Source organism: Heptranchias perlo, chromosome 18 (assembly GCF_035084215.1).
Source record: "Heptranchias perlo isolate sHepPer1 chromosome 18, sHepPer1.hap1, whole genome shotgun sequence".
Classification (NCBI taxonomy): Eukaryota; Metazoa; Chordata; class Chondrichthyes; order Hexanchiformes; family Hexanchidae; genus Heptranchias; species Heptranchias perlo.
The window spans coordinates 40,670,351-40,688,261 of NC_090342.1; the positions used below are offsets into that span (position 1 = coordinate 40,670,351).

Here is a 17,911-nt window from a genome sequence, read left to right on the forward strand (position 1 = left end):
AATACTGCGGATGCTGGAAATCTGAAATAAAAACAGGAAATGCTGGAAAATACTCAGCAGGTCGGGCAGCATCTGTGGAGAGAGAAACAGAGTTAATGTTTCATGTCGATGACCTTTCATCAGAACTGGGAGTTACAGCTGGATAGTTTTTAAGCAAGTACAGAGCCAGGAAAAAAAGGTTGGGGGGAGGAAAGAACAAAGGGGAAGGTCTGGAATGATTAAATAACAAAAGGGATGATGGTGCAAGACAAAAGGGGGTAGTAATGGGACCAGTATAGAAACAAATGATGGGTCCAGAGGAGGTGTAAATGGTTACAGCAAAATAGCAGAGGGGGAGGGAAACATGGAAAATCTGGCAAAGAGAAGGCTCCCGTGGTCCGGGAACATGGTGGAGAAAGGTGGGTAGACACCAGGGGTGCGGACCACCCTGCTGGCTGTGTAGTTATAGGCGATCCCCACCCCAAGCTCCAGCCCACACCTCCTCCACTCCCAGTGACTCCGGTGCATCCATCCTCCGTTACCAGCACCTGCTGTCCAAGAAAATGGGAGCGGTGGTTAAGATCTAAAGTTGTTAAGGCCGGAAGACTGTAAAGTGCCTAATAGAAAGATGAGGTGCTGTTCCTCGAGCTTGCATTGAGCATCATTGGAACAGTGTAGAGGTCAGAATGAGAGGCAGAATTAAAGTGGCAAGCAACCGGAAGCTCAGAGTATATCCCGGTATATCACTGAGCCATACAGACCAGGAAGATCCCAGGTTCATTCTTTGCTTGGTGCTAAGTAGGGTGGTTTCAGCAGGGAACTGCAACTTGCTGTGGGAATCAGCCAGTTCTTGCTCCTAATTACTTTCCATGGAATTCTGTTGGAAAGTGCTTGTACATGGATGTTGGTTGAGGGCAGGGTTTAGCGGCACAGGATTGAATAGCCTTCTGACATTCACTGTATAGGCTCACAAATAAACAAAAGCTACCGGGGCAAGATACCAAAGAACTGCTGATATCTGTAACACTGTACCCCTGGGTGAGTGAGTCCCTTCAGGAAAGGTCGAAAGTAACAGGGAAAGAAAAATGTAATAGAAATAAAGCAACTTAAAGTATTCATTTTAAAAATTAAATTTACATAGATTTTGGATTTTGGTATGTTTCTTTTTTTGGTTTAAGTAGGTTGCTTTTGTTTAGACTGTTTTAGTGCTGATGACGTCACTAGGAGAAAACAGACATGAAGGACTTAGAGAGCATGAGTGTAATGAGTGAATGCAGGAGGATATCAATCGTAGGGTGCGTCAGCTCTATTGTAGGCTGCTTCCACTCTACCGTAAGGTGCTTCAGCTCCACAGTGGGGTGCTTCAGGTCCACCGTAAGGTGCTTCAGCTCAATCATAGGGTGCTTCAGCTCAATCATAGGGTGCTTCAGCTCAATTGTAGGGTGCTTCAGCTCCACCGTAGAGTGCTTCAGCTCCACCGTAAGGTGCTTCAGCTCAATTGTAGGGTGCTTCAGCTCCACCGTAGGTTGCTTCAGCTCCACCGTAGAGTGCTTCAGCTCTGACAAGGGATATTCATTCAGCTGCCTCACAGCTCCACCTCCAATCACATTTCCCTAACAATGTCATCAGTACTCACCATTCAAACAAAATTAAAAAATAAAAGTCAACAAAACAAACATTAAGAGGGAAAAGTTAATGAAAATTCTTTGTGATTGTTTAATTAGGGATCTCTACTCTCTGTAGTAGGGATGCAACAATTGATCTTAGTGGCCCCAAGCTAAGGAGGGGAAAATTCAGCCAGTGTTCCTGCCCCTCATTTCTATGTGTGTGCGTGCGTGCGCGCGCACGTTTGCGTTAGTATGCCCTCATGGTCAAATAGCCGATCAATATTCTGTGAAGAATGACCACTTGCGTGAGTACCAGAGGGTGACTGGTGTCCATTGAACTGTACACTCTAACATAACCATGAAAGGAAGGGGAAAAATTAACATGAAACCAGCAAATAAAGGATATTTTTACTCCCATCTGTGCAAGCTATGTTAAGCAAAAATAAATCATGAGACTGTTACAGCCCTAAACAATAAACTTGTACTTTTGCATGATAAAACATATATAATGCAGGTAGGAAATTTCTATAGCAATCTCATATGAAGTCAGTTGTTTAATAATATTGTATTGATCAGCCAGACAGTTCTTAAGTGAAGAAAATTAAGTAAAGATTTACTGTTCATTAATATTCATTAGTCTTATTGTGATTTTACATCACTCTACAGAATGCTTACAATTATAAATACAAGTATGTAAGCCTCATAATGGAGCACATTATTGGTAAGGAAAACACACACACACACACCCTATATCCAATGATTCTATTAAGCAAACGTAGTAGAATGCATTGGGAATGAGCAAAGATTTTCTTGAAACTAATGATTTCATTAACAAAGTGCCTGTTAACTGGTCTCTATTGCATTTATTTGTTGCAACATATTTCTACAGAATATGGAGTGACAGGCCATGCATCTTCATTGCAGTAAAATAAAATGGTGACAGGCAACAGAAATAGGGGTTGCAAAATCTAAGTGTACACCTCCACCATGGAAAGTCAACGGTGGCATCAAGATTCTGTTGCCAGCTCCACCGATGGCTCAGCAAGTTTACCCAGTGAGTAGTTTAGCCATACAAAGCAGGAAAGTCCGAGATTTGATTTCCAGTTTGTGTTAAGTTAAATGATCTCAACTGGTGTAATAGTAAGGGCACTATAATTGGACTTAGCACCTCTAGTTTCTGTTCCTGATCGCTATCAATGCCTGGTGAGGACCTTTTTTGCGGTTGGCGGTAATGCTTCCACAGTCAAATAGGCTGTAATGAGTTAGGTTCCAGAGGGGGCCTGGTACCCATAAAACAGTACTTCAGCAAAGAGTCAACACCTTCTGATAAGACAGGAGAGGTGGACAGGGGAGAAAATTGTTGAGAAAAAAATGAATATGCTGCTTTGGAGGCTGCTGTTCATATCCTTTACAAACAAAGTGATACAGCAAGTTAAGTAAGAATTTTGAATGCAGAATTTCCAAGAAAGGGTGAGGTGATAAAGTGCTGTCTGTGCTGAATGGTACCGCAACCCCCCTTCCCATCTTCTCCCCCTCTACTGAATCCGCAGACTTAAGTTATTACTTCAGTAACTGCTCTTATTGGCTAGTACACCACACTCTATATGTTTGGTTGTGTTCAGGTTCTCTGTATTGCTTTGTGTTGGATTAATAAGATATCCAGTTTTATATCCTTAAACACTGGTCTCCTCTTTGGGCATGATTGAGCAGGGCTAGACTGGACTGACCCAATTCTAGCTTATTGGATGAAATACTTTGGATAAAATGTGTCTGTAGATTTTTTTCTAATCCACTTCTTCTTTCTCCACCCTTATGGTACATTCAAATTACAAAGTGCTTTCTCACATGGGTATTCCATGCAGGAGCCCCCAGCACTGAAATAGGAAATCTTCTGCACTTTAAACAACAGCAGCAGAATGAAATTGGCAGATCAAACCACCAAGCAGCATTAATAGGAGAAATCGATTCCACTGATTTCTCCTGTAAAGGGAGATATCTGTGTACATACCAACATCTTTCAATCACATTTGTTACTGTGCTTCACAGTCGGTTAGAGGCAGTCTGGGAACACTCATTTTGTATAGAACTCCCTTTTTATGTTACTTCCTCAGTCCTACTAGTCCCATTCATGAAATCATTGTAATGGAAATCATGATGTTGCTCCCAGGCTGCCTCTAACCAGCAGTTCAAACGTCTGAAACACTAACAGGTCATATATCTCCTGTTATAACACATTGCATTATGGGCAGTTCAGTAGATTTTAACAGACTCAGCACTCAGTTTTTTTTAATAGTCACGATTCACGTATCAAATTTATATACGTAGAAGGCTACACTTAAATTTATCACATGAATCAAGAGCATTAAAAAAAATCCATAAATCTTGGACCTGCCGAGTGAGTCACTGCAGACGATGTGAAATGTGCAGTAAATAAGGGCATTTTTTGTGATTTGGAATAGGTAAAGGAAGGTGACTTGTGAATGACAGTTATAGTTTGTCCAAAAAATGTCTAAATTGGGCAACATGATCTATTATTTTTAAATCAACAAACACCTTTGGTTCTTAGTGCTCAACGGTGCTAACAATATGGTGGAGTTAGAAAATTAACCCTTTGAATCCTGTTTTTTTAAAGATGACTTCATTTAAAATAGTCACTTCTTTCTGTCACTTAAGATCTACAGAACTGCTTCTCTGTAAATTTGCCATAACCTGAATTGGAGCAAAACACAAACCCTGAGAGAGCACTAACTCAGAATAAACTAAAACAATGCCATCTGATTTTGTGCACTGCAGAAATACTCCTGCAGTCCTCAGCGGTTAGCCCCTCCCCACTGCAGAGACACAGATTAATGGGGCGGAGGGAGGAAAGAGAAATGTGAAAACTAGGAGTTTGTCTCCTTATGTTGGCTCAGGCTGGAGTTGGCACTGGGATTCAATATATACATTACAACAAGAGTGGCTTGGGCTCAAATGAATTTGTTGCAGACATTACACGCTGCTGGTCTTAACAGTGCACTCTAGGAATCACACTTCAAATTGAGGTTTTGTGTCAGAAGTGTTCTTCCCCTTCAGTTTGATGATTTTAAAAACTCTTGAGCGTTTAATAACTGGCAGTGCAACAGTGACAGCTTGGCTGTGTTTGCGGGTTCTTCTTTTATTGCACCACTACATTATTGGTTTCGCTGGTCTTAATGTCACACCACACTTTGTCTGCTCATCTCTCTGCTGTACGTCGGTGTCTCTGAACACCTATGGCCAAAGTCAAGAAAAATCCCATCTGAGTCTGGACCCATTGATTCCAAGATGTTGTCCACTGTGCTTTCAGGACTGGATGATGCTGCTGGTATCAGGGAGGGGCTACTTGACAACTTAAAGGCATTGTCTTGGGCATCTCTGGGGTCCTGAACATGGAAAAGACCCTGCTGCTGGCTGATGATGGGTTCGCTCATAGTCTTGCACTGGAGAAGTTCACTTATGGTTCTTATGCTGGCCCGCTCTTGCTCTCCTGGCAAGTGGTTCTGTGCTGTTGTGGCAGTCATGACAGACATTGGGTCCATAGTGGGGATAGTAACGCAGGGACTGAGATTTAAATAGCCTTCAGACTCTATGCAAGTTGTCATTTCTGATACAGAATGCCGTCTGATGCTCGTGCCGTTGACCAGGCTTCCTTCGCTTTCATATTCTGCGACAGGGGTTAGCATCGGATTGTTGTAGCTCTTTGAACGCACCACTGGGTTCTTGGTCAGAATTTCATTCGATTTGGAATATCGTGGAAAGAATCGTTTTTCTGTTAAAGAGAAAAATATAATTGATCCTTTTAACAAAAAAAAATCAGTAAAGTCAAAACGAGGCCATTGCTAAGACTGAGATTTAGGAGGGGAAATAAAACAGCAAATCTGACTGCAAACTCGTTTAACACAGAGAGTTGTGTCCATTGAAATAGATTACTTCTGACAACCAAAATGAATGAGCTTCACTTCAAATGGGTGAGACTTGACAGGTCTCAGAAGTTACAGCTCACTTCAGGTTTCAGTGGGGTGTTTGAATTGAAATGATGCCTTTAAAGTACTAGTGCTTTGATGTAGCTTTGCCTATTGCAATAATGGTTTGTTTTTTGTGTTATTTCCACAAAACTGAACTTCACTTTATTGCCATAAAATGGCAAGTATCTTATTAAAGGTATTGTCTCCACTTTGCTTTTTTTTAAGGACTCTTCAAACCATGTATTATGCCTCAGTTGAGAGAGAGGCATCCTACTTCCCTCCTCCCAAGGCCTATACAAAATTACTCTGCAACTGGCTGATAAGTGGAAAGGGTTAACCAAAGAGAACCTCGCCTCTGGTTTTTCCATCCTTCAATATGTAAAGTGCTCACCTTCCACTCTACACTTAGAATGATAGAACTGTACTGCACAGAAACACACCAAAGGTTCTCCGTGAGTCACCTAGTCTAATTCCGCTCTCTGGCTCACTCCTCATAACCTTTAATAACCCACGTCTTACTCTCTTTTCAAGGAATTTACGGACTTTGTTTCAGCATCTGATTGTGGCAAAAAATTCCACATTCTAACCACCCTCTGTGGACAGCAATTTTTTTTAAACTTCCCTTTAATTCTTTTTGTGCTCATCTTAAATTTGTGGAAAGTAGCTAGAGGTGCACCAGGGAAGTTGGGGGTTACAAGGGAAGACTTGCTGTGGAGACTGGAGAGGGTGCGGCTGCAGAGAGATTAGAGAGGTTGACTGCCGGAGAATGTTTCGGGAGTACAGGTGGAAGTACCTCAGAAGAGGAATAAAACAATTTGGATGACTGCTGGGGTGAAGCTGCTGATCAGTGCCTAGGTTGAGGTAGAAAGAGGCCATAAGCCTGCTCAGAGGGAATGAGAGCCTGGGGCAGCAGAAGAAAAGGTTTATGGAGGGAGTATTGGGATGGGGCAATTAGTAAGGTAAGTTGGGAGAATTTAATATAGCTGGGGAAGGTAGGAGTGAAATGATAAGCAGAGGCAGGATGACGGGAGTTGAGGAAATGCAGAAGGCGATCCAGGAAGGATAAAGGTAGCTAGAGAAGCTTGGATCATGGGTAGCAGTCATTATATACATGCAGTGGAGACAGGAGCAACAGAGGGCTGGAATAGGTTGCTTGCTCACTCTCTTGGATGGAAAATGCAATGTTGCCTGGCTGTAACAAATAAAACGATTTATGAATGGGTATGAATCATAGAATGGTTACAGCACGGAAGGAGGTCATTCGGCCCATCGAGTCCATGCTGGCTCTCTGCAACAGCAATTCAGCTATCCCACTCCCCCACCCTATCCCTGGAGCCCTGCAATTTTTTTCCCTTCAAGTACTTATTCAGTTCCCTTTTGAAAGCCATGATTGAATCTGCCTCCACCACACCCTCAGGCAGTGCATTCCAGATCATAACCACTCACTGTGTAAAAAAGTTTTTCCTCATGTCGTCTTTGGTTCTGTTGGCCAGGGGCTGCAGAAGTAACCTGAGATTCCCAGCTGCTGACACACAGGCAAAAGCAACTTTTGAACTGAAGTAATCTGAGTTCAGTCGCTGGCCTGAGCTGGCTGGAACCGGTTTGAATTAGCTAAGTTTTGTGAAAGACAAAGGAGATGTGATAACACACAAGTCCTTATTTAGAAAAGGAGTAATGAGGTAATGCTACCTAAGTCCTTGGGACAGAGCCAACGAGGAGAAGACACAGACTAGGCGAGCAAGCCTAAACCAACGGGAGAGAGAGACAGCACAGCTTGAAGAGATAAGATTCGGAATAAGAATGAAGAATCTGGGGCGTGAAGCCAGAGCGAAGACTCCGGAGACCAACCATCGCGGAAGTGGAAGAACCTACGTCAGGGACGTAGAGATGACGTTGAGAGAGAGAGAGAATGGAACGCCTGGCCAGTGTCAGCTCTCCTTTTCAGGTATTATCCTTTATATTCTGTGACCACTCAGGGAGTGTCAGAGAAACCTAGTGGGTGTGCGTTTAGATCCTAGTTTGGGTATAAAACTGTATAACCTGGTGCAAACTGCATGTCTATATCTAACCAGATGTATAAGCTATATGTATATGATTCAAAGGCGTGAATAAAGCGAATTGAGAGTTAAGAGAGAATTGACTCTTCTCCTCTTTGTACTAAGCCAATAACCGTAACCGGTAACCTCCGGTCAACAGTTCTTTTGCCAATCACTTTAAATCTATGTCCTCTGGTTCTTGACCCTTCCACCAATGGGAACAGTTTCTCTATCTACTCTGTATAGACCCTTCATGATTTTGAACACCCCTATCAAATCTCCTCTCAACCTTCTCTGCTCTAAGGAGAACAATCCCAGCTGCTCCAGTCTATCCACGTAACTGAAGTCCTTCATCCTTGGAATCATTCTAGTAAATCTCTTCTGCACCCCCTCTAAGGCCTTCATATCATAAGAACATAAGAAATAGGAGCAGGAGTAGGCCAATCGGCCCCTCGAGCCTGCTCAACCATTCAATAAGATCATGGCTGATCTGATCCTAACCTCAAATCTAAATTCATGTCCAATTTCCTGCCCGCTCCCCGTAACCCCTAATTCCCTTTACTTCTAGGAAACTGTCTATTTCTGTTTTAAATTTATTTAATGATGTAGCTGAAAGGACAGTGCGGTGCCCAGAACTGGACACAATACTCCAGTTGTGAGAACTGGACACAATACTCCAGTTGTGAGAACTAGACACAATACTCCAGTTGTGAAAACTGGACACAATACTCCAATTGGGTACTGTCAAAAGGTTCAAAAAGTACAATGCCGGAGTGCATCTCTATGATAAAGAGGACGTTAATGATATAATCAAAGAGAAACTAGGTTATACAGGGAGTTCAAACACTGTCCTTTCAGCCCTGAAATCTAGAGCTGAATCCAATCCCAAAGGAAGATCTCTCACCTCTAACACCAATAAGGGAAAGACATACCCCTTTTGTGGTAGACTTAGTGCAATACATCTATGGATATTCTATCTTTCTTAATGTGACACATATACATCTATATATACAGATCATTCCCAAACCTGAACCTGCGTACATTCCTGAAGTGCCACCTCCAAAGAAACCCAACCAAGGTGGTTTTCAGGCAGTGGACCAACATTGTGTAACATTTGGATTCACCAGATTGTTACCAGGGCTTCAAAGGTTAAATTATGAGGAGAGATTACATAAACTAAGCTTGTATTCCCTGGAATATAGAAGGTTAATGGATGATTTGATGGAGGTTTTTAGGATTTTGAAAGGAATTGATAGGTTAGATAGAGAGAAACTTTTTCCACTGGTGGGGAGTCTAGGATAAGGGACATCACCCTAAAATCAGAGCCTGGCCATTTAGGAGAGAAGTTAGGGAACACTTCTTCACACAAAAGGTGGTAGAGATGTGGAACTCTCTCCCACAAAAAGCAGTAGATGCTAGCTGAATTAATAATTTTAAATCTGAGATCGATAGATATTTTCTAGCCAAGGGTATTAAGGAATATGGGTAAATGGAGTTAGGGTACGGTTCAGCCATGATCTCATTGAATGGCAGAACAGGCTCAAAAGGGCTGAATGGCCTACTCCTGTTCCTATGTTCCTACCTGCAGCTGACAACACCACAGATCCAATGCACTTTGTGGTGCCCTATACGTTCCTGAACAGTTCAAGTTTAACTCACGGGGACAACAGATGGTGCACTGGCAGGCAGACATAATGTGTGACATTAGCCATGGCCTATGCGTGCTCTTGAGTTTTGGAGGAAGTCAGTGGGCTAGATTGTGGTTAGTTATCACAACTGATACAACACTATTAGCATGGTTAGTACAACATATAATAGAATAGCTTACAAGAGTCAAAGCTGAGTAACACCATCATGTCCAGACTATTCAAAATACCATTAACACCTTTCATCTGGTAAATAACCTTGTATATATTTGGGATTTTTTTTCAAAACCGTATGTCTTGCAATGACATTCAACACAACCGTTCTACAGATAATTTAACTCTTTTTCTCAATGATTTATAGTTTGTAATTTGTATTGGAGAACTGGGTATGAATGTTCCTACCCAGAAAACATGCTGATTGTGTAACTTGTTCATCCCCCATGTGCAGGCCATATGTTCCCAGGTATGGAGACACCACCTTCTGTATCAGCAATTCCAACCGCAGGTAGTCCCCTGTCACACCCTTGGATTCATGAACTCCCTGGAATAGAAGTAGAAGTCAGTTCACTGGCCTGGTCATGGCTGTAACAGCCACCATTCACTTGTCAATAGGCTTGTAAGTGAAGTGAAAGCCTCTTAATATAATTTCTCTTACAATAATCTTTTTTGTGGGGGGGTAACAATGGTTGCAAGGATAATTCTGGATTTCCCTCTCCAAGTTTTCTCTTTTCCTGTCAGTCATGGCTCATGCTGAGGTATAGTTCCTAAGGCACTGGCAGTAATGTGGGATCTTACCCCGCTGGTCATTCTTAATGTGTGAGGCTAGACAGTGAGTGTCAGCAGGTGATTCAACCATGGGTAAGCTTCACAATTGACTGTGTTGCAGGTGTTTCCAGCACACATGCATATTTCCCAGTAGGCGTCACTGAAAAGCAATCAGGAGCAAGAAATCTGGATGATTTTCGCCCCTCTTGCTTGGAGATGCCGAGAACAGCTGGCTGATATCGGCTAACCCAGCACAGAACAGGGATTGAACCTGACACCTTGCTGGTCTACATGGCTCAGCACTAAACTGTGTGGCGCATTTACCCCATTGAGCCATCAGGAGAAATGCTGGCCTTAAACAGGATTCAATTTGGGCCTTTATTGTAATAATGATCTTAACATATTTGCCACTGCTGGATAACATCGTAGGCTTCTGAAAATCTGGTCATCTTAACTTAATTAACTAATGTTCTCTCCTCTAACATGGGCTAATTCTCATCAGGAACCTACCATGTATAGAATCATGGGGTGATCCGACGATTACACCCTTAAAGTAAGAAGTGCACGTTTCATCAATCATAGTTTAATAAAGTCTCAGACATGACAACCTACAAAACTCAGAAAAGCTGATGAACAGCTTCAAAAAGCTGACAACTCAAAAAAGAACATTCAACTGAAAAGCAGCCCTGAATAAAGACCAAGGCCACTGCTTGAAGTTGACTTAATAAGTTTTTTTTATTACATCGGATTTCAGGATTTTTATTAGTGTTTTGGGATCACATTCTGCAACTCAGCTTTTTTTTCTGTGAAAACCAAAACCCTTACTTGGGAGTCTCATTCACTAACAGGAGCTTTGAATCTCCTGAAGCTAGAACAACAGGTCTTTGACTTGGATGCATCTCCACTGAGCATTAAGGACTAATCACAGCAGCCCACTGAGAGACATCTACAGAGTGACAACAGAAGCAGGTTAACCAGGTGTGGCAAAAATAAATGACCTGAACATGCCACATCCATAGTTGTTAATGCACTTTGGCCACATCGGGGGACGGCACGACTGTCCATACATTGTATCAGCACGAGCCTCGATCCAGGAGTTACAGAGTCGTGCAATCATATGTAAGGATCACTTAGTCATCTTCTTGCCATGTGCAGAAGTGGTGAACCGTATGGTGCAATTTCAGCCAGCGTTGTTCTGCTGGACCCCACGTGAGCACTATGAAGAGGTGCTGGAAAAGTTGACCTCCACTCCAAAAGCAGACGGTTAGTAACTAGGTGCTACCAAAGACACCAGCCAACAGAGGTCTCAAACTAAATAAAACGGGCTTCACAATTAGAAGAACCCGGAGAAACATTCAGAAAAGCTCTTTTCCCTTAAAAGATGTTGTAAAAGACCAAAATCTGTTAACGTGGTCACCATTCGGAGAACAACCTGGTCTGTTGGCAAGACAACAAAAATATTTGAACAGTAGAAAAAGAACTGCGGTTCGATATTTGAATTAGGCTTTCTAGTGTGATTAACTAAATTAGCGGTTAGCTGTTGAGATCTGAATAGAAAGTCATTTTTCTTTGAAGGCCCAGACGATTTTAAATATGCAGAAATGTGTGTACATTTGGGACATCGCATGGAGCCCAGAATCGATGACTGCACACTCAAATTAACAAGCAGTTGGCAACTATGAAGACTGAACTTGTAAACAGCTGAAGAATAACTGCTGTGAACTTGTATTTCTAGGGCCTGTAATCAGATTGATTGCTGCACCACTAATGATTTACAAACTTTTTGCTACAGATTTTATGCTGTTTAAGATGAGGGATGATGGTGCAGGGGGTAGAAATGTTTTCTCATTTGTACTCAGTCTTCATAACCGGCACTTTAGGGCCAGCTGAAATCACAGTTCCTTACAGCACATTTACCGCTTGTCAATGGCTAAACTTGTGCTCACCAAATGTGTGATGGAACAATCCCCTCAAATGTGTTTAGGTAAGGGGTGATGTCAAAAAACTAATACCTCCTCTCCATTAATATTTTTCCACTTCCCCCATCCCTGGTCTCAGATATCAGAAACATGGATGATTGTAATTGTATCAATATTTTGAAGATAGTTTTTTCACCCTGATTCCCCAAATGTTGAGGGACTCTAATTGCAAACATCACACAAGTCTTAAGAAAACTGAAGAGTCCAAATATATTTGCAATAGAACATTACACAACTTATTTTTGTATCCTGCGAAAGCCAACAGACACTAGCAAAAAACAAGAGGCAGTCACATCTGATTTCTGCAACTGACGAGAAAGGTAAAGATCTCATAAAATGTGAAGAACATTAACCACCTGCTACATCCTTCCGGGCCCCACAACACACACTCTTCTTCTGCATCCTGTTTGAGTGCTGCTCGGGCCTGAAAGTGGCCGTATCACTAGTTTTCAAAGCATGAACATCATGGGTCATTCTGTTCGCATGAGTCCAACTGACCCGCGATGTCCTCTCCGCCGCTCACTATCTGCTCCCAGCCTGCAACCCCCTCCTTCCTTTCCGCAGCTGCGGCCCGGAGCTGCAGGCTTTCCTGCCCCCCCGTCAACCAGCTAGCCTCTCAAACTGCCGTTAAATTCGGCAGGACCTCTGGGTTACCCGTATTTCTGGGCCGCTTCATCTCCCCCCCCCCCCCCCACCAGCATATCCAGAACAAAATAGTTGAAATCTCCAGGAATTTAGCTTGAGAGGAAGAGCACCTGGCTTTTAAAGTAAAGTTTTAGAAGTAAAAGAAAAAAAACAGTTGGATCCAAATCTGGAATGAACATCAAATGTTAGTCAAGAAAACAATGAAAATAGGTTAGCCACCTGCTTTTATCAGGTATACCTAGAAATTGGCTGCATCTGTGCAGTGCAAAATAGGATCTTTATTGAAATCTAGGTACTGATTATGGAGACCATGGACTGTGCTGAGACCCTAAAAGACAAGTGGAAAGTGGAAAGTAACCAAACCACACCGTGGAAACAATGAACAGACATCTTAAACTTTAAGGCCAGAGAGGAACTTTCCTTCAGACCAGGATTAGAGAAGAAATGAAGGTTGCTGCTTAAACTATCAAAAGGTGTGCCCTTGGCTTCTTTGTCTACAGTTTATATTTTGAAATGTGTTTTTTTAGATATATCTGACAAACTTTTGATGCTTCAACAAATAAACACGAGAGGTAATTTTAATCTTAGATGTGGGGTGGGAAACCCATGGGATCGGGTGGGAAACCCATGGGATCAGGTGGAATGCTGGTTTTACACCCTGCGCCATATTCAATGGAGAGTAAAATCGGGCGTGGTGGTATTACCAGCGTTATACCTGATCCTGTCAGTTTCCCGAAGCGCGGGTTAGGTTAAAATTGCCCCTACTGATTCAGTATATAGTGAGATACAAGGAAATAACAAATCTGTGAATAGAGATAACATCATAAAGTTTAAGCACAATATCAATGTCACCTGAACTTTTATAGATTCCAGGCTGTGCACATCCTGTATAATGCAATATGTACAGTGTTTAATACTTTTTTTTGTGCTAAGTTTATCACTTCTGGCTCCTTGAATGGTTTCGTAAATTAATCCAGTAAGTAGCTCAGTCACACAGACCAGGAAGGTGCCAGGTTTAATCCCCGGCCTGTGCTGAATCAGCTCATTTCCACCGTGACAGAGGGAGAGCCAGTGAAGTTGGCCTCAGTGCTCGTGTTTCAGGAAAGGTGAGTGTGCTAAGATTCCTGCTCCTGATCACTATTCATGAACCCCTGCTGGTGGTGTACATGTGTTGAGTGAGGACAAGATTGAGCTTGATTGTATCATATCAATATTGCCACCCCCCTCCTTTCCCAATTTCCCTGTCCTTTCTAAAGATCATATAGGCTGGAATATTTAGCTCCCAATCATGCCCAGCTTCTAGCCAGGTCTCTGTAATGGCTACTCGATCATACCCTTTAAGCTGAATTTGTGTACAGAACTCTTACTTGGGTAAACATAAGAACATCAGAAATAGGAGCAGGAGTAGGCCATATGACCCCTCGAGCCTGCTGTGAACCCTTCCAGATGTCTTGCGGATCTTTTTCTCACACTGTTTGACTTACTGTGCTGATTTTCCCCTGCTGTGTACTTCCAGCATTTTCTGCTATTGTTTTGTTTCTGCTTTTTAGAGTCATAGAGTTATTGCTCCTGATTTTAGTCTATGAGGGAGATAGATAATGTAAAAAAGGTTCATTGTTTTGCCTTTTCTTGGAGAAAAGAATATAAATGGGCTGAGTAGGCAGAGCTGACGGAGGAACACTGTATTGATGCGTCCCGACATAGCTGCAAATTGATCCGGAGAAAGCAGCCAAGGGAGGAACGTTACTGTGGAACATCTGAAGAGAAATGGTAACTGCACAATGCAATTGAGTCAACATCCCAATAGGAAGTGGGAAGATATTTTTATTTTTATTGAAAAAGACTGAGTTTGGTGGCTTTTTGTTGAATATAACACAGTGGAGCAAAACAAAAGAAAGGTGACTTGCCTGAAACTTTGAATGTGGTCGATGTTACTGAATTAGGCTTTACTCACAAGAAGGCTCGTTTTGGAATGGATACTGATTGCATGAATAATATATCAGTCAGGCTGTCAAGTCACTGGTTACTGTTTCTGTCTGAAATGTATTTGTTGCCTCGAGTTCTCCAACTTACTTTTTCCCATCCACAAAGGTTGTACTCTTTCCTTCCCCCCAGCATGTTTTGTTCCTAACTGTAGATAATGGGAAGATAATCTTCTCTCAGGCCTCTGCTGTTGCTGCGTTTGAACTGGGCATTAAGAGTCACTCTCAGGGATGTTTGCTTTAACTCACTGACAGCTTGCTTACAAATTGGGAACTCACCAGATGGGAAGGTGCAAGTCTGGGAATCCATGTCCTACTGATCTGTCCAATGTTAAACAGCACCTTAACGTGCCATCAGAATGACCTCCTGGTGGTCTTATGTTATCAATGTCTAACACTTTTACACATCAAATGCTACACTATTCTGTATCAATACAACAAATACTAAAAATCTTGACAGAAATTTAGGAGAAAAAAATTCATTAAAAAAATTAATTTGCTTCATCCTGACAAAACAGAGAGTCACCACTGATTTGTGATAGTGCAATGCACTGTCTTGCACTTAATCACAACAGCAGCAGTTTTAAGATGATCCTTATGTTGAGGGGAGTAAATTTATTCTATTTTGAAACCAAATGGCTATTCAGTGTGCATGTCCTCATAATTGTTTCAGTAAAGACACAATCATTTCACTATAGAAATTGTAGCAAAGCTTTTTCTAGTGGAGGAAGGCTTTGTACCTAAAGAAAGAAAAGCTAAACTTGCGAGAAAAGGAAATGTTTAAAAAACCTAATTTCCCTGGCTGCACACAATGGTCCCTGTCTGAGTGAACAGTCAAGAGTCTGCAAACATCCCCTCAATCTCTGCCAAGGCCCCTCTGAGGCCAATTGTTAGGGCCAACGTGAAGTGCAGCTCAAAGACACTTCCCTGCTTCATGCTTTATATGGATTGTACCAATGCTCAGCACTGCACTGACCTTGGGGCAGGGGGGCAGAATCCAAGCGTGAATACCATGGCTGGAATTTAAAGCCAGGTCCTGTAGTCCACAGTGCAACAGGTTAACAAGCTGCGCCTCCAGGTCACTGAAGTTCAACATACAGTCTGTGCACGAATGGAAAAAATGTTGGCTTCACTTGGGATTCCTGGAAACCCCTGAACAGAAACTTTATTTGAAGTACAGCTGTGTTATTGTTTCATTGTACTCTTCCTGCCCAGCTTGGACTAAGAGAATATGTGTGTGTATGAGAGAGAGAGAGAGAGAGAGAGAGAGCGCGTGATGAGGTAAGAGGCTTCTGAAACACAAGGTGTAGTGAAACAATAAAGTGTACACGCAGAAGTGGAGTGGCCAAATCCTCCTCTGGAATGTCGCATCAAGATACCAATTCACACTTGTTTCTTATTGCCCTTTTTAAGTGTTATGGAATAGTAGAAAGCGGAGAGTGCAGGCAGGCAATTTGCTCCCAGTCCTCTGCCAATGCCACTTGTGATGTGGCTTCTAGCACTTGCATGCTCGTAGCAAATGCAGGACAGTCGCCATGGCATTTTTCTATCAACCCTCCATTGTCTCTTTGTCAGAAAGCAACTAGTCTCCACTTGGAACTGTTCTGGTTGTATGTAGGAATTATAGGCTGAAACCACCAGCCCCTGTTGAACAGTGTGCCAGAGCATCAATACACTATTCTACCTTGAAATTCACTCAAACTGCTTTTTGCCTCCCTTTACATAATGTTAGAAGAACCGCTCCCCACTATCCAACCGTGCTGTCCCTCCTACTGCTGCCCCACTGCCAATATTAGCATCAATGTGGAGATGCCGGTGATGGACTGGGGTTGACAAATGTAAGGAATCTTACAACACCAGGTTATAGTCCAACTGTTTTATTTCATATTAGCATCACTCTGGGATTCACTTTTGACAGAAGGATCGGTTGTAGTGGTAAGTTCAGCTGACTATATCTGTTGTTTTCTCTCTCTCTCTCTCAAGCACTGAGAGGTGTCATATTCTCTTTGGGAAGGAGTCACTCGATTGCATATTCTTATAGACCACGGGGGTAATTTTAACTCCCAAGAACGGGCGGGTTGGGGGCGGGTGGATGGTTAAAGTACTAGCTTTTTGGAGTGGGATCGCACCCCGGCTCCAACGCGCCCCCTTCTGGGTCTAACCCAGGCGTTAGGATGCGCGCACACAACAGAAACCCGGAAGTCCCATCCCCACTTAATGCCAGTGGGCTGATATTTAAAGGGCCAATTCAAGTAGTTGAAACACTTTAGCTCCTTAACTTTTTGTAACAGAAAAAAATGTAACTTCTCCTTAAAGTGGCTCCTGAAACATGCCATCGAAATGGAGGGAAATTGCAGCTGAAGCTAATTTGGCCTTTAAACCTGTGATTGACACATCTCAATAAAAGGAGAGGTATTGCAGCTGGGCACTCGGTTCTCTCAGACAACCTATGGGAGTTCTTTGTGTTTAGACTGAGATTTCTTTGATCACAGAGAATTCTTGTATTCAGACAGGGTGTACAGGCAGAGGCTGAGCTTCCTGGACCTCTCTGAGGAGCAGTGCCTACGCAGGCTTCAGATTGAGTTGGCAGGTGGTCGCAGACATCTGCAGCCTCCTTCAGGAAGAGTTGCTCCCGGCTGGACCTGGTGGCCACGCATTGCCCGTCATAGTTAAAGTCACCACTGCCCTCAATTTCTTTGCTTCCGGATCCTTCCTGGACACCACCAGTGACATCTCCAGGGTGTCTCAGTCATCTGCACATAAGTGTATACGACAGGTGAGGGATGGTTTGTTTGCCAGGGCATCTGATTACGTGAACTTCCCCCGTGATGACATCAGCCAGACTGAGAGGGCAGTGGGTTTCAACTCTCTGGCTGGCTTCCCACGGGTGCAGGGCGCAATTGATTGCACACCCATAGCAATCCAAGCACTTGCACATGAGCCAGGATTGTTCATCAACTGAAAGGGATATCACTCCATCAATGCACAGCTGGCGTGTGACCACCGGAGGAGATTTCTGCAGGTGTGTGCCAAGTTCCCTGGCAGCTGCCATGATTCCTTCATTTTGTGCAAGTCCTGGGCCTCTTCCACGCAGAAGACAGGCTCAAGGGCTGGCTCCTTGGAGACAAGTGATGCCCCTTGCAGACACACCTCATGACACCTGTGAGAAACTCCACCAACGAGGCACAGCAGCGGTACAACCAGAGTCACATCACCACCAGGTCTGTCACTGAACAAGACATAGGAATGTTGAAGATGCACTTCAGGTGCCTGGATCAATCTGGGGGAG

At 43.0% G+C, this 17,911-nt stretch overlaps 1 protein-coding gene across 3 annotated transcripts in view; it reads right to left on the minus strand.

The window, feature by feature from the left end:
- Window positions 1-2,122: 2,122 nt before the first annotated feature.
- LOC137334794 (proline-rich protein 5-like) overlaps window positions 2,123-17,911 on the minus strand; it is a 101,027-nt gene continuing 85,238 nt past the window's right edge. For all 3 annotated transcript variants that reach the window (XM_067999772.1, XM_067999773.1, XM_067999771.1), the window contains 2 exons: window positions 9,654-9,792; window positions 2,123-5,373 (listed from right to left, as the gene is read on the minus strand). In XM_067999772.1, the coding sequence (XP_067855873.1) occupies window positions 4,781-5,373; window positions 9,654-9,792 (732 nt within the window). In that variant the 3' untranslated portion in view covers window positions 2,123-4,780. The remainder of the gene's footprint in view (window positions 5,374-9,653; window positions 9,793-17,911) is intronic.